General features: G+C 53.0%; 7 protein-coding genes across 7 annotated transcripts; 4 read left to right on the forward strand and 3 right to left on the reverse strand.

Annotated features, from left to right (window-relative positions):
• Positions 1-1017: 1017 nt before the first annotated feature.
• CLUP02_05882 (Ppx/GppA phosphatase) lies at positions 1018-3310 on the forward strand (the record flags this gene model as incomplete). Its single annotated transcript, XM_049284887.1, has 3 exons — positions 1018-1124; positions 1467-3023; positions 3115-3310. The coding sequence occupies 3 exons, from the start codon at positions 1018-1020 to the stop codon at positions 3308-3310; spliced, it is 1860 nt and encodes a 619-aa protein (XP_049142030.1).
• A 1487-nt stretch (positions 3311-4797) lies between these two features.
• Positions 4798-6743, forward strand: CLUP02_05883 (uncharacterized protein; the record flags this gene model as incomplete). Its single annotated transcript, XM_049284888.1, has 2 exons — positions 4798-4855; positions 4915-6743. 2 exons carry the CDS (start codon positions 4798-4800, stop codon positions 6741-6743), a joined length of 1887 nt encoding a protein of 628 aa, XP_049142031.1.
• An 87-nt stretch (positions 6744-6830) lies between these two features.
• Positions 6831-8524, reverse strand: CLUP02_05884 (major facilitator superfamily transporter; the record flags this gene model as incomplete). The annotated part of the gene is made up of 3 exons (XM_049284889.1): positions 6831-7437; positions 7490-7593; positions 7646-8524. 3 exons carry the CDS (start codon positions 8522-8524, stop codon positions 6831-6833), a joined length of 1590 nt encoding a protein of 529 aa, XP_049142032.1.
• Positions 8525-9097: 573 nt separating this feature from the next.
• Positions 9098-10573, reverse strand: CLUP02_05885 (membrane dipeptidase; the record flags this gene model as incomplete). Its single annotated transcript, XM_049284890.1, has 5 exons — positions 9098-9726; positions 9779-9899; positions 9952-10015; positions 10074-10302; positions 10366-10573. The coding sequence occupies 5 exons, from the start codon at positions 10571-10573 to the stop codon at positions 9098-9100; spliced, it is 1251 nt and encodes a 416-aa protein (XP_049142033.1).
• An 829-nt stretch (positions 10574-11402) lies between these two features.
• CLUP02_05886 (uncharacterized protein) lies at positions 11403-13368 on the reverse strand (the record flags this gene model as incomplete). The annotated part of the gene is made up of 4 exons (XM_049284891.1): positions 11403-11572; positions 11643-12132; positions 12189-12538; positions 12603-13368. 4 exons carry the CDS (start codon positions 13366-13368, stop codon positions 11403-11405), a joined length of 1776 nt encoding a protein of 591 aa, XP_049142034.1.
• Positions 13369-14697: 1329 nt separating this feature from the next.
• On the forward strand, positions 14698-16214 carry CLUP02_05887 (uncharacterized protein; the record flags this gene model as incomplete). The annotated part of the gene is made up of 4 exons (XM_049284892.1): positions 14698-15187; positions 15240-15872; positions 15928-16056; positions 16141-16214. The coding sequence occupies 4 exons, from the start codon at positions 14698-14700 to the stop codon at positions 16212-16214; spliced, it is 1326 nt and encodes a 441-aa protein (XP_049142035.1).
• A 696-nt stretch (positions 16215-16910) lies between these two features.
• CLUP02_05888 (Rad17 cell cycle checkpoint protein) lies at positions 16911-19544 on the forward strand (the record flags this gene model as incomplete). Its single annotated transcript, XM_049284893.1, has 1 exon — positions 16911-19544. One exon carries the CDS (start codon positions 16911-16913, stop codon positions 19542-19544), a length of 2634 nt encoding a protein of 877 aa, XP_049142036.1.
• Between the last annotated feature and the right edge of the window lie 354 nt (positions 19545-19898).

Genomic DNA, 19898 nt, shown 5'->3' on the forward strand with positions numbered 1-19898 from the left:
AAAGAGGTATCGTAAGGTCGATTAGTTTAGTAACGTCTTATATAGAGATTAGAAGTTATTATAAATCTATATTATAATATCTATAAGCGAGTTATTAGTTTAATAACTTAAGTAAAAAGTGATTTTTATTTATAAAAAGGTAAAAAGTAGTAGTTATTTCTATAATAAAGTTATAAAGAGAAGAAAAACTTTTATATTAGGGTATAATATTATGCGATTTTATATACTACTATACGGTTTAATATATTACGAAATTAAAGTATTTCTTAAGCCGTAAATCTCTATAACCCCTATTTATAGGTTATTATACTAATCTAGACCCTATCTTGGGTAGTGGGGTGACCGTAAAATACGATTTCTACTTTGACATATAAAAAAAGTGTTTTGGCAGAGTGCCTCTTGCAGTCTGCCGTAGTTCTCCCCCCTCACATGCGCCTCTCTCCTCTTCCAATCCTTCCTCTCACTCAGTCACTCTTACCTTCACTCTTATTACTCACTCATCCTCAGCCCACTCTCCCCGAATTCCAGCAGACTGACGACCTACCTTACCGTACGGACGCACTGAACCACTCTCAGCTCTCTGTCTCTCCGTGTCTCGCCTTCCGTCACTCAGCCAGCCGTTCGCATCTTTTGGTACTTTTGCAAACTTACCTACCTGCTACATTATATAATCCTTCTCGCCCCGGCCCGGCACTCCTCTCTCTCCCCCCCACAGACAAGAACCGAGAAAAAAGCGTTCGAATCCTTTCAGATACATACTCTGTACTCCGTACACACACCTATCGTACCGAGAAAGAAAAAAGCAATAAAGGCAAATGTTGGTTGCCGACATCCGCGGAAATCCCTCTGCACAGCGCCTACTTTGAGCAAAGATACCACCCAACCATCCGCTCTCTTTTCTCTTACTCTACGTTACCTTACCTCACTCACTCTACCCTTTTCCGCCCCCAGCTCCCCTCCCCCTCCCCCTCCCCTCCGATCAAAAGACTATCGGCTTCGCGCCTCCCGCTGCCGGCCATGGCTACCAGCGCTGACATCATCACGCTTGACAACTTTGAGGAGCTGCTGCCAAGATGGGACCCCGCAGGCTCCAATCACCTATATGCGATTGTTGATATGGGCAGGTCAGTACCTAAGCTTTTTTGTTTCCCTCTTCGGTGCAACTATCCGCACAGATTCGTTCATGTCGAGAATTTCTTTTTCCTTCTGTTTCTGCCGGATCGCCCTCCGGGATTGCCTCGCCGATGTGCAAAATCTGGGGAAAGCCTGTCTTGTCTGTCTCTGCCTGTGCTTCTGAGTCTCCATTCTCAAAGAGCACATGTCCCTTTCTCCTTGATACCATGGCGGCGGGCAACGTCAGCCGGACCACGTCTTTAGTTCCCGCTTCTCCTAAAAATAAATGCACCATGACAAGAACAAACCACCGGTCTCAAATACTGACCCGAGCCACCGGCCCCACCGAATAGCAACGGCATCCGCTTCTCCATCTCGGACCTCACTCCTCCCCAAACCCGCCTCCTCCGGCCCATCTACCGCGAACGCGCCGGCATCTCCCTCTTTGACGCCCTCAACTCCGCCTCCACCGCCGCCTCTGAGCCCCTCACCTTCCCCCCAGAAACAATCACCCAGGTCGCAAAGACCCTAGCCCGCTTCCGTCGCATCGCCGTCTCCTATGGCGTTCCGCCCGCCCACTTCTCCGTACTCGCCACGGAGGCCATGCGCCGCGCCGCAAACGCCCGCGACATGCTGACAGCCATCCGCGAGGCCGCCGACATTGGCGTCCATGTCTTGGCCCCCGAGGTCGAGACTCTCTTCGGCGCCGTCATGGGATCGCGGTCTGCCTTCGTCGACGTTGCCCGCGGCGGCCTGTTCCTTGACCTCGGCGGTGGCTCCGTGCAGATGACCTGGGTGGACACGCGGCTGCCAGACTACGAGGTCGCTGCCGCCAAGGCGGGTGAGAGCATGCCGTTCGGCGCCGCGAGGCTGATTCGCATCCTCGAGGGGCAGTCGGAGGAAGTACGCATCCAGGAGAAGCAGAAACTCAACGCGAGCATGCAGGGCGCCTTTGCAAAGTTGTGCGACAAGTTCCCCGCGCTCGCGCAAGCAAAGGCGGATCACGAGGCCGCCCATTCCTCCTCCACCACCGCCACCACGAACGGCAGCAGCGTGGTACCCGGCGGCATCGACGCCTACCTCTGCGGCGGCGGCTTCCGCGGCTACGGCTGCATGCTCCAGCACAACGACCCGATCCAGCCGTACCCGATCCCCTCGGTGGGCACCTACACCGTCACGGGCGACTTCTTCAAGCAGACGGACAAGATGCGGCGCGTCAACCGCGAGCACGAGGGCAAGATCTACGGCATGTCGAAGCGCAGGCGGCAGCAGTTCCCCGCCATCATCGAGGTCGTCGAGGCCTTCATCCGCACGGTACCGCACCTGCGCACCGTCACCTTCTGCGGCGGCTCCAACCGCGACGGCGCGCTGCTGATGAAGCTGCCCAAGAGCGTGCGGGAGAGCAACCCGCTCGAGGCGCTCGCCGGCTTCCCCATCCAGGGCCACGAGGAGAGCGAGGGGGCGGGAAGCGGCGGGGACTTGGCCGTTGCGCAGGCGATCTTGAGGACGCTGTACGGCGCCGTGCCGAAGAATGTGGACGTCTCGCGGACGCCGACGGTCTTCTCGCTGGGCCTGGGGCCGCTTTTTGCGAGGCAGGTTTGGATTCACCAGGGCGAGGACGACGATGCGAATGCGTCGTATGCGCTCCACGAGGCTGTTACGCGGGACCCTAGCGCGCCTGGGCTGACGCACCTCGCGAGAGCGGTGCTTGGCCTGACGGTGTGCGCGCGGTGGGGGTCGAACTTGGGCCCGATTGATGCGCAGCTGTACGGGAACCTGAGGGGTCTCGTCGCGGAGGCGAAGCTGGAGAGCGTGTTCTGGGCAGAGTATCTTGGTGCTGTGGCGGCTGTCATGGTTGATCTCGTGCCCGCGTGGCCTACGAGTGTCGAGGAGCTTGAGTCGACTTTGAGGTATGTGTTTTACGACCCCCCTCGGTATCGGGAAGTGTCGAGAGCTACGGACTCTGTTTGCGGAAAACAAATAACTGACAACAGTACACAGATTCGAGGCTACGCAGACGTCGGACCCCGAGAAAAAGAGGGCGAGCATCGATCTGACCGTCCACGTTGCACCCGGCGCTGCGGTCGGCATCGATCCCGCGGACGTCATGGGTCGGTTGGCGAACGTTGGCAAGAAGCGCAAGGACGGGACGAAGCCGGACAAGAAGGTTTCGGTCAAGATCGTGGAAATGAAGTAGTATTTAATAGTGTTGCTTTTCCGTTGTTTTGGGTTGTTTTTTGACGAGTCGATGAATCTTATGAAAGGATACCCCCCTCAACTTGGCCGTTGACTTCACCTCGCTCCTGGCAACTGATATCGCTCCCGTTCAAGGTCTTGTTAATAGCACCGTTTGTCTCACGTCGATGATGGGACTTCTACTTCAAGATCTCAGAGCATGATGAGTTCTCCGTATGTGACCACGAAGTTTCGTTTCTAGACTGGTGTAGTAAAAAGGGGGATAACGAAACATCCGCTCTTTTTGAGGAGAGCCCGATTGTTTTGACTTAGCCACCCGTTCTAATTTTGTTGATCAGCCCTGGTTTTTCTCCTGATTAAATGCTAGTGATTTCACAATGGCTTCTACGGTATCTGTGTAACGCCGGCGGTTGTAGTGGTGCCGTACGCCTGGCTGGCAGTAGCACGCAATCATTTTGGCCACACAGCCCATCCAGCTTGGTTGCAGTCATAAAGAAGAGTGCCATAAATACAAGTGTTTCTGGTCGAGTTCTATGTTTCCTTCCTTTGAGAAATGTTCCAAGCATTTGGAGCAGCTGTTCATGAACTCGTTCCTTTGTTACCAGTGATTCAGTGCACCTTTTAACCTCAACCCCCAACATTCTCATTCAAGTCGAGGCTGGGTTGTTTTTGATGATATGTATCGGCGTCGAGCGTCTGTTCCATTCACCAAAGTCGCTAGAAGAGATTTCCACACCTTAAGAGCAGGCCTCTTCGTTATCGCATAGAACGCTTCAACCATGCACAAATTTCTCTTCTCTCTACGGCATCATCTTCAATGGTACCCAACCCCTCTCTCAGGACGGAACTGCTCCGCCACCAAATCGAAACCAAACCTCACCCCAAAGCTTCGACTGAAAGACTGCCCGAACCTCGCCCTCCACCGCCCACAGCGGTAGTACAGAGTAGACCAGTACACCCAAAACCACGACCGAGGGCGGTGGCAGTAGTGCAGCCCGTGCCGCCGTGGTGGATTGACGCAGACGGGGATGTGATCATGATAGACATACTGAACGTGGAAATGCGCAGTAGCTGGGTGTTTGACATGGACGGCGATGTCATAATGGGAGGATGCGGGGGGATGGGGTGGGAAGCGCGGCGGCCCCCGCCCGTGCTAGTTCCGGTGCCGGTTGTGGTGGTGCCGGACAAGACGGGGAAGCCGGGGTGTCCACTTCCACCGCGACCCGCTCCGCGGCCGTATGCAGAGGTTCGGCACAGCCTTGCGATTCCATGTAACTGACGGCGAAGCGCCCTCCAACTCAACGGCGCGAAGAGGACCAATGAGCAGTGGCAATAATATCTGAAATGAAGAACATGACTGGGCAGTACCATTTCACCACACCTGCTGCCTAGCAGGTACCCTACCTTAGATAGTCCCCCCTCACTTGTGTAGAGCAACCAAATCTCCAGCCTTCACACATCTCGCGAGAAGCAGATGATTTGGACATCATGGCGGGTCCGGGCCAGCTCTCTCTATCCGGGGTTCAGGATGCTATCCATCACCTAGGTAATATGAGTTGCCCTTTTCTACATGGCACATTGGCTAACTTTTTGCGTGACCTATAGACAAAAACGAACCGGGTGCGCGCCCGCTCCTCCAGGACCCAGCAAGACAAATACGATTGTTCACCCTCTGGCCAGGGACACAAGAGAGTCCGATCCAAGGGGTATTCAGTGTGGCTACTCTCGACGACGGGCCTGATTATCAGTGTATATCATACGTTTGGGGCGATGCCTCGGATACAAAGGACATCACAGTGGACGGGAAAGACTTCAAAATCACGACATCTCTTTTCTCGGTCCTATGGCGCATCAGATCCGAGCAAGAATACCTTGCTGTGTGGGCCGACGCGTTATGCATCAATCAGGACGATCACGAAGAGAAGCGCGTGCAGGTCGACATGATGTTCGATATCTACAGCAAATGCAGTAATTGCTTTCTCTGGTTGGGAGAGGTTAATCTCTTGGATGGGGAACTGAGCTTGGACATTGCTCGCTACGGCTTAGACTTCATCGAATATCTAGATGACAGAGAAAGAGAAGACAACGGCTTTTCGACGGCTGAAGGGTTGGTGAAATTGCATCTGGCCTTTCGAAGTCTGGTTAAATGTCAGTGGTGGCGGCGAATATGGACAGTCCAAGAGTGCGTCGCTCCTCACACGGCAATGTTTCTCTGGGGCCCCCTCACGATCTCTCGGTCGCCTCTGATACAGTTCCGTGAAAACTTTCCGAACGTGACATCAGCAAGACGTAGATGGACAGCTTACAATTACAAGGGTAATAAGCGCGATTTCGAGGCAATGTTCACGGTAATGTTGATAGTACAACCGCTCTCGATGTTGAGAACACAAATCAAATCAAGGCCACAGGCACTGATGGGTGGTGTAGCTAGTCTTAGCTTCCTTTGGATGACCTGCGACCACCAAGCTTTAGACCCACGCGACAAGATCTTCGCTCTACTACCGTTCATTACAGCAGCATTGACGAACACGAATTCAAGCAACTACAATATCGACTGCGTTCAGGTATACAGCCGCGTCACGGTCGATCTTATCCAATTTTGTCGGTCATTACTCCCACTCATGGGACGCCGGCAGAGCGAGATGCCGTTGGAAGAACCATCTTGGGTTCTGGATTGGCGTCGCCAAGAGGTGGCACAACACAGAGAGTCAAGTCCATTTATACAGACTGTCGGCTTAAGCTCCCAATTCAATGCCTCATGCGGCATTCCTAAACTACACTACCAAAACCTCATTTCGGGCGACGGGCGGCGCCTCAGATTACGTGGATATTTCGTCGGTACGCTTGTGAGAACAATCATGTCACCAGCCGAAGTCTCCTCGGGCCCTGGCCACCGCTTTGATTATTCTCACACCCTCCGAAATCTCATCAAGACATGGAAACGGCACGTGGAAGAAGATGCTTTCAGTGAGTTCCGAAGGCTGGATAGGCCATTGTTTACAAAAGCAGCCATCGCAGAGTTTTCTGAGATGTGGAATGGCATGGAGAAAGCTAGGGAGTATCTGCTCGATCTATCAGCGCCCGAAGAGTTTGGCATGAAGAAGAAAGTAACGATGCTAATGTGGCTGCAATCCAGAGTCATGAACATCTTTCTCACGTGTGGAGGTCGCTTTGGCGTCGGAACACACAACACGAAAGAGGGAGACGAGGTCTGGATCCTCTGCTCAGGATTCATGCCGCTCGTTTTACGACCAATCAAAAATAACAGTGAGCAGGGGAACAACAATGGCGACGTTGACGATTCAGCCACCTTCGCTCTATCAGGGAGGTATGACAGATATCGTCTAGTGAGTGAATGCTATGTGCAGGGGGTAATGCATGGCGAGCTCTCAATCGGATCAAATCACTGTTTACGGACTATCGACTTATGTTAAGCTGATGTTGTCACTTTACTAAACTCGCGAGAGTTGGGATCGTTCATAACTGTACCTCAGTCTATTTCATCAAATCTAGTGTTTTTCTCATAGGGAGAGCGGGACTCTTACATAGCACGTGTTTCTCGAGGTGCCACAGATATCAATACACGTACTAGAATATGTTAGTGAAGGCTCAGGTTCAACAAAGGGGTGCCAACGAACCTTGAAGTACTTGTTCTGCAAGTCTGTCTCGTCCAGGAGCCCACGCTCGTACGCCTGCTGCTCATTCTCCTCCGACGTCGCGTGTTCCGCCCGCCTAGACCGATTTCGAACCCACAATAGACACCAGAGGCCACACAGGCATGCAATCTGCATACCAACGCAGAAGATCATCATCGCGACGCCCAGGGGGTACCGAGGTGCCTGTTCCGCCTTGAAGAAGAAGGGGCCGACAAAGTTTCCAAGACAGTACCCAATCAGGAGCATCGCATTCGTCGTGATCTTCTTGGTGTGGCCCGCGGTGTTGGCCGTGGCGACAGACATGGACAGCGTCCAGGTCGCCGTGTAGGCGAAGGAGATCCAGAGACAGGCGAGGCGGCCATAGGGGTTGGATTGATCAATGAGCCAGAGGCCGAGGATACCAGCAAGGAAGGGGGCGAGACAGGTAAGCATGATGGCTATGCGAGCGTTTGGGTAGTAGGAAGCGAAGAAGCTGCGTTACGTTAGCTGGGAAACAGGAAGCTGAAGATTTACGGCTTGCTCACCATGCCAGGGGACACAGAATGAGCTGGACCGCTCCCGAAGGCATCTGGATGAGAGTAGTCTGAAGCGTCGAGAAGCCCATGCCCCTGATTACAAGACCTTGGAACTATCGTTGTGTCAGTTTACAGTCTCCAAGGTAATATCTGACCACAACTCACCGTCGTCAATCCGCCATTGGGAGTGTTACTCGCCACAGCAAACAAAAACAGAAGCCATGTCTTCAAGTCCATCATGGCCTCCCTGAACTGGGGCCACTTGAACTTCTTGTTCTCGACTCCCGTACCGTTCGCCTTGACGCGACTAATAACCATCGCTTTCTCCTTCTCTGATAGAAACTTCGTCGTCAATGGCGAGCCAGGAAGAAAGATGAGCATGAGAATCCCCCACGCCACCGTAATGGCGCCCCAAAACAGAAATAGAATCCGCCAGCTCGCGATAGACCCTTGCACATGCCCAATTCCGAACGTCACGATACCGGCCGTGATGTACCCCAGACCCGCAGATCCGATCCAGATGCCCATACGAACAGGTTGCTCCTTTCTCGAATAGTACATAGAGAAAAGCAACATCGTACCCGGGTTGATCGAAGCCTCGAACGCACCCAGAGATGTCCTCGTCGCCGCGAGCCCAGCAAAATTATGCGACGCGGCGTGGCACATGAGCACGGCGCCCCACAACACCACGGTGGCCGACATGAAGGTGTTTATGGGCAGTTTCTGCAGCAGCACGTTTGTAGGGAACTCCCAGAAGAGGTAGCCCAGGTACAGCAGCGCGCCGGCCCAGGAGAACTCGGAACCGGTGAGGCCAATGTCCTCGCGGATGCCAAAGACGGCGGTGTAGCTCAGTGTCGTGCGGTCGATGGACTGCAGGGCGTAGGTGATGCAAAGGAGCGGCATGAGGCGAAAGTCGAGGCGTCGGAGGAGCGCGGAGCTCTCTTCCGGGTCGATTACTTCACCTTCGGCTGCGTCGAGGAGGTCGAGGGGCTTTGTTGGCTCGGAGGCCATGAGCTCCTCTTTGGGAGCCATTTCCGTCTTCATGATTCGCTGAGTCGGATCTTGGGAGAGAGAAGAGAGGGTGTTTCGGCCGCTGCACTGCAGGTCGCCAGACTGCATCTACATCTAAAGAACATCTAGCTATATAGGATCATCGGCGACGTGAGTGCCGGATCTACAAACATGTTGTTAACGATTCGGTATGCCTCCGAGACGCAGCAGATAAGAGCCGGTGGCACCACTGGGGGGGTGTTATTGCTTCCCGCGGAAAAGTCTTATCACGGTTGAAGTCATCCGCGGCCATCACTCGTGTAGATGCTACCCCGCGCATAACGTTGCAACGGCCAGCCGTGATTCCGAACATGGGCTGACTACACTTTCATACACCATTTTCTGAAGGCGTCTAGACAGCCAAGCTATCAAGGCAGGATAGGGCATCAGTCACCAGGATTCGGCTTCGGTGGGATATTTTCGCTCAAAGTCGGGGCGATATGATGAACCGTGAACATTACATGAATCATTCGCATCACCCTTCCAGTGTCCTTGTGAAGCAACAGTCATGCAATTTCTCGATTTAAGAGAATTCTCTCATGAATTTTTTTTGGGAGGTTCTCAGTTCTATTTGTCGTCCAGATACAAACCCTCATCCGGAGGCGGAACACCATACCAGTCCAAGCCCAGCTTATCTTCAGGATCAGGATCCGGCATCTGGTAGTACCCATCATACCTCCACCAAGTCCGATCTTCCCACACATCCTCAACCGGCAAGACCCCTTCAGCCTTCATCTCATCCCTAACCTTCTCAACACCACGCCACACTCTCAAGATATTCTCACCAGCGACCTTAGCAAGCTGCTCCTCAGTTGCACCCCTGTCAAGAATAGCCTTGAGAAGTCTCGGGTAGCACTTGACGTCCTCCAAGCCGGGAATGACAGATGCGATACCGTCAAAGTCGGAGCCGAGACCGACATGGTCCCAGCCGATGCGCTCAGCAATGTAGAATAAGTGGTCGAGAACCATGTCCATCTTGGCGTCCCTCCTACGTGTGGTGACATGCTCTGGAACAAAGGTCACCATCACGATGCCACCGTTGGCTGGAACCATGTCTAGGATGTGGTCCGGGACGTTGCGGGGACAGTCAAAGACGCCCTTGACGTTGGAGTGGGAGAACATGATTGGTGCGCGGGTCTGCTCGAGGACTTGCTTGGCGCAGTCTTCTGAGACGTGGGAGATGTCTACAATCATTCCTGCGAAGGGCTGGTGAGCGGGCTGCTTGTTTGACCGAACTGTCTTGCTCACCTAATCTGTTCATCTCGATCAATGCTGCACGTCCCAGCTTAGAGAGTCCGCCGTGCACAGCGCCGACTTTTGATGTTGAGCTATCGGCGAATGCATTGTTGCAGACATGAGTGAGAGTGCACTAGCAAAATCAGTACCAAAACTACCAGCATCTCTAAGCATTTCCAACTTACATATCTGACGCCCAGGCGGTAAAATGCTCTGATAATACCAATACTGTTGCCAGCCATGTGCAATCTACCAATCTGGTCAGTCTCTCGTGAGCCTCTCTCAACTCCTCAAATTGAACACGCACCCTTCAATACCGATGGAGCAAGCTATCCTCTCAGACTCGTAAATCTTCTTCACATCATTTGGCCCATTCACCAATTCAAACGTCTCCGGGTACGACTCAACAAGCCGAAGCGTCATATCAATCTGCTCGATGGCGTCGCGCGCCATGTCCGAGTACTCTGCTGTCGAAAAGTTCTCCGCGGACCTGAGACAAGGGACGCAAATGGACCAGAATTGGCCTCCGACGGCACCTTTATGTCGTGTAAGTCATGTAGATCTACGGGGGTAAAACGAGACAGGATCTAGCAACTCACCCTCTCTCAGTCGGGGGATATCCGTCATTCCCCTCTCAAATCCATTTGCGAAATCGAATTTCGGATTGTTGTGAATCTTGCCGTGAAAGCATGCCCGCGGTTGCTGAGGCAGGTCATTGTGGCCGTCGATGAGCGGCGTCCTGAGAAGAACACGCTTAACTCGCTCGTCAATGTCAAGCTTCTGATAGGGATGGTCTGACGATGCCATTGTGTTAATGCCAGGTTTGTTGGTCAATTAGGAATTGTTGCCAACCCCAACACGCGATTGATCTGATGAGAGGATTCGATAAGGTACTAGTAGTTGAGGAACAAGTTATGCGCGGAGCTCATTAAGGTGACGTTCATATTAGTTTAGTCTGGGTGCCTGCGTTTCCTCGGTCAACTATTGCTAGAGACTCAGAGTGTGGGTTTGCCGCGCAAAAGGAAGGGACCCATAGATATGACCCCGACGTCTGATTTGGCCGCCATACCATCACGGGGAGTCATGTTTGAATGCTCGGATAATAAGACCCAGGGTATTCCTTGACCCCGCTGGTTCGAGCCTAGATAAGAGCTAAGATCGTCTTATCTTGTCTTACTAGTACGGATACACCAACCAATCTCAAGGATGCTGGCTTCCCAGGTTCCAGAGTTTCGGGTCCTCGCATGATGGTATCCACACGGGAGCTCTCGAGTCTCGATGGATAAGTGTAAATTAAACAAAGTGACGAAGTTTTCTTAAGACTTCTCTTCCCGCAGACGCTCCGGTGGTGATTAAGTTCAATGCAGATTGGGGACTTGGGAGTATAATGTTCGAAGATTGTTAATGGCCAATAAGTACTAAAAAGCTATGAGTCCATGATGTACAACGTTCTCTCCACTATCCTTGCCGTTCTCAAATAGAACAGCGTTTAGTTGCATTTGCTAACGATATGGGTATCCTTCAAACACAATCGTATGATCATAAATGACGCTAGAAATCGACCTCGACAGGAAATTTCACCGTAAACTCCAGATTCCAACTTCGAGAGATGGACAGAAAAACACTCGCTCACACACTAATAGCCAGTCATAATTTCATCTTCGTCACACTGCCCAGACGCACCACGTTTTGCGCTGACCTGCTTCTTGGGAGCCGGCCGGCGTTTCAAGACCCTCATCTCGGGATCTACAACAAGCACCTTGAGACGCTGGTCAATTGCATCCACTCCAGCAGCGATTCTTTGATCTACGCATTCCACTATTAGCACCACTTCACGCTTTGGAAAAAAGCATTCTCAGGAGAGGGCAAAACTTACGGAAAGTGTCGCGGAGTTCCAAAATGCCGTCAAACGCTTTCGTGAGACCAACCTGCTGGGTTTCACCAGCAGGCCAATGACCCTTGACGCTGTCGAGTGACAGCAGCTTCAGCGCCGCGGAGGTCCGGAAGAGACTCGCGTAGAACACCGCCACGGCATTCAAGAGAGGCTCTGCGTTGCCGTGCCACGGCTTAACGTTTCTGAGAAGGTCGCGGTAGATGAACATGAGCTGCCACAGCGCAGCCCACACCGCGGGCCTCTCGTGGTTGTCCATCTTGGACTTGGTGGGCTTGAGATACCTATCGAGGTCGGCGAGGATGTCTCGCTCGGACGACTCGATGACGGACTTCGCGATACCACGGATTTCCGCCTGGGCGGGGAGAGAAAGCTCGGAAAGCCTGATCTCGCCTGAGCGGATGAAGAAGAGGGTTGGCGAGCGGTAAATTTTGCACATGGCATGAAGCGTGTGCACCTTTTGGAGCAACTCGGTCTGAGATTGGTGAGACACTGTACGAGGCGTATGAGACACCGAAGGGGCAGGCTTACCTTGGGACGTTTTGCCGTGCTGTAGGGATTGCAGTGACTGGGCTTGCCGTACTGTTTGATGAAATGCTCCAGACGACCCTCGAAGGTCCTGTGGTCCTCAGAAGAGACATATTGGGAAGCCCAGTCCACCAGGCCGTCCTGGGTCAGGGCACGGTTCTCTGGATTCCTGGTGAATGTACAGCCGCCATGGTTGGAGGCAGCGCATGTGTAGTTTCTGAGAGTGACCTCGAGACCCGGCCTAGAACTGTCTGGCTCGAGAAGAATTCGTCCTTCAAAGACGGGACCTAGGAATTGCGGACTCGCCGTTCTCAGAGTGTTGTTGACAATATGGTCGAGTTTCAAGCCAGCGACTACATACGTTTAGCAGCCCACTCCGACGTAGTCTTTGAGCTGAGACTCTCTGGGTAAACTCACAGCGCCTGGGAGAAAGCTCTTTGGCTACACTCGTCAAGTCTCCGCGAATGCAAGAGAACTCTGTGGTCTGCTGTCCAAGCTTCTTGCAAGTTTCACAAGGGTTGATAGCCGAGCATGTCACCTTTTGCACTCTGCATCGGATACATGCGCCAGCGTCTCTGACTTTGTTCACCTTGTCAACATTTTTGACGACGCGATGTCTGCTGTTGGGTGATCTCTTGATGGGCCGTGCTGGAAGGTCGAGAGTAGGCGGTCTTGGGAGGCTCTGCTTGGCATCGTAAACAGGAATAGTCAAACGATCATCCAACCCACGGAGGGCGTTGAGATCAATGGAGGAGCCTGTGTCTCGAAATCGGCCCCCAGGAGAGGAAGGGGAGGTAGAAAAGATGGAGGTAAATTCATCAGTAGTGACGAGTGGCTCTGGTGTGTGAACGGAAGAGGTGTCCGTCATTGAACGGGAACCTCCTGAGGGTGGGTAGGCCAGCAACATCTCTATGGGTGTGTCGTCTTCCATGGAGAGCCCGGACGAGCTGGAAGTTTCCTCGAAGCGTTCAGCCCACATCGCTTCCGCGAAGTAGGTGTCGAGCGGCTCTTGTTCATTTCCGGAGGGCTTCAGACCGCTCCGGCCCACCCTGGGTGTGTTTGGAAAAGAAGCGGTGTTGTTGTTACCCAACCCCCTTGTGCCCAAGTAGGAGTCCAAGAAGATTCGGACACCACTCAGATCCTCGTTTTCGGTCATGTTAGCGGATTTGAATGGATGAGGCATGCAGAAAGCGCAATTTGAGGACCCAGTATTTGTGTCAAGGGTTAGGATTGTGAGCTGTAATGTGATCCTAGGGTGGGTGTAGTTTGCAAGATCGTGAGGGGTTTGGCCACTCAATCTCATTCAGTTTATAGACAGTATCCCGCTGAGGCTCAAGGAACCGGCGCATCACGACGTGGGCGTCTTAGAATCTCGGTGACAACTGTACACGCCATTGGCCAATTCATCCTGCGCCCCATTAAAAGTTATACCAATCAGACGCCCATGTCTGACCGAGAATTGCAAGTGTTCATGCGAAGCATAGCATGCGAAGACCTGTCGATGGGCTCACTGGGCGGCACCGTTACATAAGCAGGAAACTCCAGCTGAAGGTGTCCATCGAGTGTCAGACTGTGAGATTGCCTGTCTGGAGCATGGGTGAGATTCATGGCCATCCTTGAGGATGACCCTGGCCTCGACACCTTTTTGCTTTTGCTTCGACAAGCTGCCGTGGAACCTAGATAGGAGGTCATGTCAAGGTCTGGAATACGACTGCGTGTTGTACAAGGGAACTATGGGTGTATTTATATTGCTTCGACAGGCGGCATCTCAGAGACACGGGCGTCTTTGCAAGGAAGCATGCCACGCCCGTGTCACCTTCCGCGGCACCATCTACGCATTTCCGCGTCTGTCGAGAGCTTCGCGATACCACACAAGGCTTGTTACCTTGAACTATCAAGGCTACAAGAAGTTGGGTGTTACTATTTCATAGTAGCGTTCTTGTCATCTAGCAGTTGGAAGCTGGTCTTTGCACTTCATTGATGGTAATGATAATAACGACTAATTATGAGACCATTATTTGTTGAGACTCTCAGCAGGGGTTGAAGAGTGACGATGAAAACAGCGACTTGGAAACTTCCTAAAGATTTAGCATAAGTCTTGCACATATTGTTAAGCAAGCCGAGATACGGAAGAAAGAGGCAGCGCCGGGAGGGGCCCTCGAAAGAAATGCCTTTGCTGGCGTTCCGTCCCCGGACGACCGATAATTAGCGGGGCAGCCGGCCGGGAATGGCGGGGTTGAGAAGTTGAAGGTGCCAGTGTCCAGCGGCTTGGGCGTGGGCGCGGTGGGCACTTTAAAGTGCGCCGAGGTGGGACGGTCCCTGCAAAAAGAGGACGTGCCCGCACTTCCCTGCATACAATGGCCCCACTCAGTCAAACCCATCAAACGTCACTTTCCCAACGCTTCCCGGAGGGTCGCGCCATGTCTTTAACGGCAATTTGCATCTGCAGCTCTGTCGCAATACTTCTCCCTCCTCCAACAATGGGAACTTCTTGAAGGTCTCACTTGCAAAAATGGCGCCCAGTCTTCTCTCTTACGTTCCAATCGTCAACCTCTTCGTCTCAGACGGCGAAAAGGCGCAAACCATCAACATCCCCCCTGTCGAAGTTCACGATGTCGAGACTGACCACGACCGGCGAGCGAGATGCCTCAAGCACCTGCTGAGGGCCAACCATGTCAACCACTCCATAATCTACCACAACCTCCAGTTCGACAACCACACGGCACACGTTCTTTCGTCTGCGTATCTGCTAGGTGCGAACGACCGCCAGCTCCAAAATATCTACGAAGCCGAGGCGAAGGAGCTCGAGCCATGGAAGGAGTCTCCCGCCGAGGTCACCGACGATGACTGGAGAGACCTCCTTGGCGACAAGACATACCAGAGGGCATATGTCGATTTCTTCGAAGACTCTTTGGCAAACAACTCCTACGAGTGGAAGAAGGTCGTCGACGAGTTCATGTTTACTGGCGACGAGCCTTTGGTCCATGGGCTTATTGGTGGTCGTGCGTATTGCACAGAGGAATGACGAAGTACATTTGCTGACCCCTCATGTAGTTGGCCACCCCCTCATCCACCTCGGATACGCTTACGAGATGAACTCCAAGGAGATCGCGATCGAGGCCCTGGCATTGGCTGCCACGCAATATAATTTCTTCCACCAATACCTCGACGAAAAGAAATACACGAAGCCGTCACCATCTAGCTCAAAGTCGACGTTCGAGCTGATTCACAAAGTCGCAGATGACAAGCGACTCGATGGATTGTTCAAGGAACCATCCTTGGGCAATCTCGACGTCTTGTTTGCAAAGCATGAAGACGTTGTCCTGGAATACTGGAATGCCTGGACCATCACAGACCCGGTGAAGCAGTTCGAAGAGTCACAAGAGCTTGCCGTTGCGCTCCTCGTCGCAACCATACCCCGCGGCACCCACGGATACAACTTCTTCACAGTGCATCTCCTCACAACGAGCCACGCCGTCCGAATTCTCCTCCCGGTCATTCCGGCCAAGTTTCACATAAGCTTAGTAAGGGAGTGGTGGTTGCTAGTACTCGGTGTCTATATTTCCCTGTTGCGGCCAAAGATCGACCCCGACAATGTAGAGACGGACTTGAAGCAACGTCACTGGGGACATGTTGAGCATGAGGCTTTGAACTCTCAATGGGCCACCGACGCTCACTATGTTAAAGGTCAGTACCATTATTGCACTCAAGTCTTAGCATGCAAGAACTGACAGCTTCTCAGCGATTCGCGCCATAAAAGAGGCCTCTAGGACCTGGGGTGACGTACATGAGCGGTACCTGGCGTCTGCTCTGACGTTTGTTGACAACTTCCGTGGTTGGACCTTTGGAGCAGCTGACTTGCAGTCTGGGGGTTACTATTGAAGCAAACATGTTCTTGGGAACAAATTTGTCCTGATGCGTGGCACATAACGGGGAACAAGCTGGATTCACTTAGCTTGGACTGTCTTTAATCTAGCTCTACTGTACAACATGTGGGTACATAGCATGGAAATGACTTTGAATGTGTAATGAAATTGTCAATATGTCATATCCTTCAACTCAGACTTGTTGTGTGTCTATCTACTTTTCCTCCTCGGTTGACGCCGTCGTGTGGGAGCATCATTGTTCGTAGGCGAGGGTCTCGCTCCATTCAGTGAGGCATCCAGTCTCGGTTCCTGAGGCCTTCCTCACTCACTATAATTATATTTCCAAAGATTAGCTAGTTCTGTCATCGGTTGAAGGATGGTGGTCAGGAAGCTTGAGTGATGTATAATCCTCATTCTAGCCATATCGAATTCGCCGAAACGTGTCTGCCTTTTGCTTTTCGTATCCTAAGCCCAGGTGAGAGTATGGATATGAGCTTTGAGGTGTAAGCCTGCCACTAAAGTTGGCAGGCATGGCTCCCGCCAGGTACCGACAAGACCAGGTGATTTAGCGACAAGTCAGTGTCCACCCGCTGTAAAGCGCATCAAAGTGGGGGCCAGATCCAGATTGGCGAGGCTCCGAAATGACGAGGATGCAGCTGTGCTTTAGCCGCCCACCAAAAGGTAGGCAGAGAGGTAGGTAAGTGCATGCTTGGTCATTCCTTCTTGCAGATTGTTCACAGCCTGCCCACGCCTTCAACAACTCCGAATTGCCAGGCAAAAAAATCAGACGCGTCGGTCGGCCTGCAAACCTGCAGAGAACATGCGCTCATGTTGAGCTTCTTTACCACTATCTCGCCCAATGGCTCCGCCAGCCAAACGAAGAAGGCGCAATGTCGTCGAGTCGGACGATGAGGAAGACCTACCCAAGACGAATACGCTCACGAATTTCCTCCTTTCCTCACCCTCCAAATCAGATACGCGAGGCACGACTGCATCTCCCAGCCCAACTAAACCACAGAGTCGTATACCCGATAAGCGTCGAACCACCGCGGCGCCAGCTATACTCCAATCACGCAATGGTCCAGCGAACAAGAACACAAAGAGCCCGAGTACTAGCCCTGAGAAGGCGAAGGGCAAACCGACCAAGCGCGTCAAGGTGGAAGAGAAGGGCCGCAATGGGAACCTCATGACATTGTTCTCCAAGCAGGCATCAAAATCCAGCGCAAGGCCAGCTGCTTCGTCGAGGACGGTACCTCTCGACGACATAATAAGCGACCCGATATCCGAGGACGATGATGTTGCAGAGCAGAAAGCTAGCACCTCTAGCATTGTCGGGCAGAATGCACGAAAACGCTTTCGAGATAATACTCCTGTCTCGTCATCAGCAGGTCTGGCATCAAGCCAGAGGTTTCTCAAGCCTCCGCGCCCGAATAAACCGGCTGCTCTCGACGACGACTTGCGACCTTGGTCGGAACGCTTCGGGCCCATAAACTTGGACGAGCTGGCGGTACACAAGAGGAAGGTCTCGGACGTGAGGAAGTGGTTGGAAGATGTTCTTGCCGGACGAATGCGACAGCGGCTTCTGATTCTCAAAGGTGCTGCGGGTTCAGGAAAGACCACCACCATGCGACTTCTGGCTAGGGACATGGGCTACGAGCTCCTGGAGTGGAGGAATCCAACTGGTGCACTTGGCGCACATCTTGGGTACACATCAGCTTCCGCGCAGTTCCAGGAATTTCTGGGCAGAGGCGGGAAGTTTGGCCAGCTGGATACTGATCTGATGACCGAGGCACCACGTCCTGCAAGCACGAAATCCGACTTGTCAGGGAAGATCATCCTCGTGGAAGAGTTTCCCAACACTTTTTCAAGGTCTTCGACAGCCTTGACCTCCTTTCGAAACACCCTCGTGGAGTACTTGGCGTCGAACATGCCCTCGCTCTCAAATTACGGGCGGCGATCTGCCAATGAGCCCATCACGCCTGTCGTCTTGGTCATCTCAGAGACACTACTGACCACAACGTCAGCCTCGGCAGATAGCTTCACTGCCCACCGACTGCTTGGCCCCGAGATCTTGCGGCACCCTGGGACACGGGTCATCGAGTTCAATGCCGTTGCGCCTACCCTGCTCGCGAAAGCCCTGGAGTTGACCGTGATGAAAGAAGCACGCAAATCCGGGAGGAAGCGCACTCCAGGACCTCAAGTGCTGAAACGCCTGGGCGAGATAGGGGATATCCGCAGTGCAATCTCTTCTCTGGAATTCATGTGTTTGAAGGGTGATCAAGACGCGGATTGGGGAGCCAAGGTTGCCTTGAGCAAGCAGTCCAAGGGCGCCAAGGCGGGCATCTCTCTTACAAAAGGAGAAGAAGATACCTTGGAGCTCATTTCTCAGCGCGAGGCGAGTCTTGGTATTTTTCACGCGGTTGGAAAAGTGGTCTACAACAAGAGGGAGGAAGCGCCCTCAACGACGAACCCAGCTGAACGCTTACCGAGCTACCTCGCGCATCACTCCCGCCCGAAGCCATCGGAGGTATCGGTTGATACGTTGGTGGATGAAACCGGTACAGATACACAGACCTTCATCTCTGCTCTTCACGAGAACTACATGTTCTCCTGCGAGAATGTACCCCCCTTCGACGCGTCGACACCCCTGGATTACGTCAACGGATGTATAGAATACCTATCCGAGAGCGACTTGCTCCTCCCGTCATGGGACTCCTTCTTCGGCGGCAGAGGCACCTCGAGCTTTGGCAAGGACTCGGGAAGCCATGTCCTTCGGCAGGATGAGATTGCCTTCCACGTCGCCGTTCGTGGTTTGCTCTTCTCGTTACCGTCGCCCGTCAAGCGCAAAGCCTCGACCGGTGCAAAGGGTGCGGATGCCTTCAAGATGTTCTACCCGACGAGTCTCAAGCTGTGGCGGACAAAGGAGGAGTTTGAAGGCCTTGTTGACGTCTGGTCGACGAAGCTCATGAAGGGAGAAGAGAGCGCGCCGCGGAAGAGTCTTACGGAGGGCGCCAGCGCGTTTCGACGGCCCAAGCAGGCGGATATGGGTAGCTGGATGGCTAATCACCAGTCGAAGCCCAAGTCAACCCGGGAAACTTTGTCAAAGACGGACGGGAGCGCGACATCGGCACCGTTGCTTTCTCTCGGCAGCTCGGCTCGTAGGGAGATGCTACTCGAGCGCCTGCCGTACATGGCCTCCATTGTCCGCGGACGCAAGTCGACGCTGCACTCATTCAAGCTTAAGGATCTTGAAAAGGTTGTGTCGTTCCAGGGCATTGGTCCGCAGACGGGAGACGATGATGAAGCTGAGGCTGAGGACGCGCAGGAGATTGATGGTGTGATGACGGGTGACGCGTGGGCTACTGATAAGCCTTCGGAGGAGGCTTCACCTCGAAAGAAGGGGTCTGCGTTCCGGCATAAGGGCGACGGGTCTGTGGCTGGGTTGGCGGTGCAGAATTTGGTCATTAGTGATGACGATATTGAGGATGATTAACGGTTGTCTGTGCGAGGTGGAGGAAGAGAGATGGTTCTAGATTTGTACAAATACGCTCCGGGGACAAAGAGTGTTTCTGGCTGGGCTGGCGAGGAGTTCTTTTGGGTGTGGAAAAACGGGGTTGTGTTTGATGTTCTAAAAGGATGAGGGTTCGAAGTAGGAGTGAACACTATGGAGAACGGTTTCTCTGTAAAGGAGTATATAAAGGTTGAACCATGTCTTTATCATCACGTTCTCGCCTATGCAATGTTGTGGTCGAGAGACTGGTCCTTCGTGAGTCTAGCATTTGTGTTGTACTTGTTGTTGAGCGTTGCCTGGCGCTCAATCCCATTTGGTGACTCTCTCACAATGTGT

The sequence above is a fragment of the Colletotrichum lupini genome, chromosome 3 (assembly GCF_023278565.1).
Source record: "Colletotrichum lupini chromosome 3, complete sequence".
Taxonomy (NCBI): domain Eukaryota; kingdom Fungi; phylum Ascomycota; class Sordariomycetes; order Glomerellales; family Glomerellaceae; genus Colletotrichum; species Colletotrichum lupini.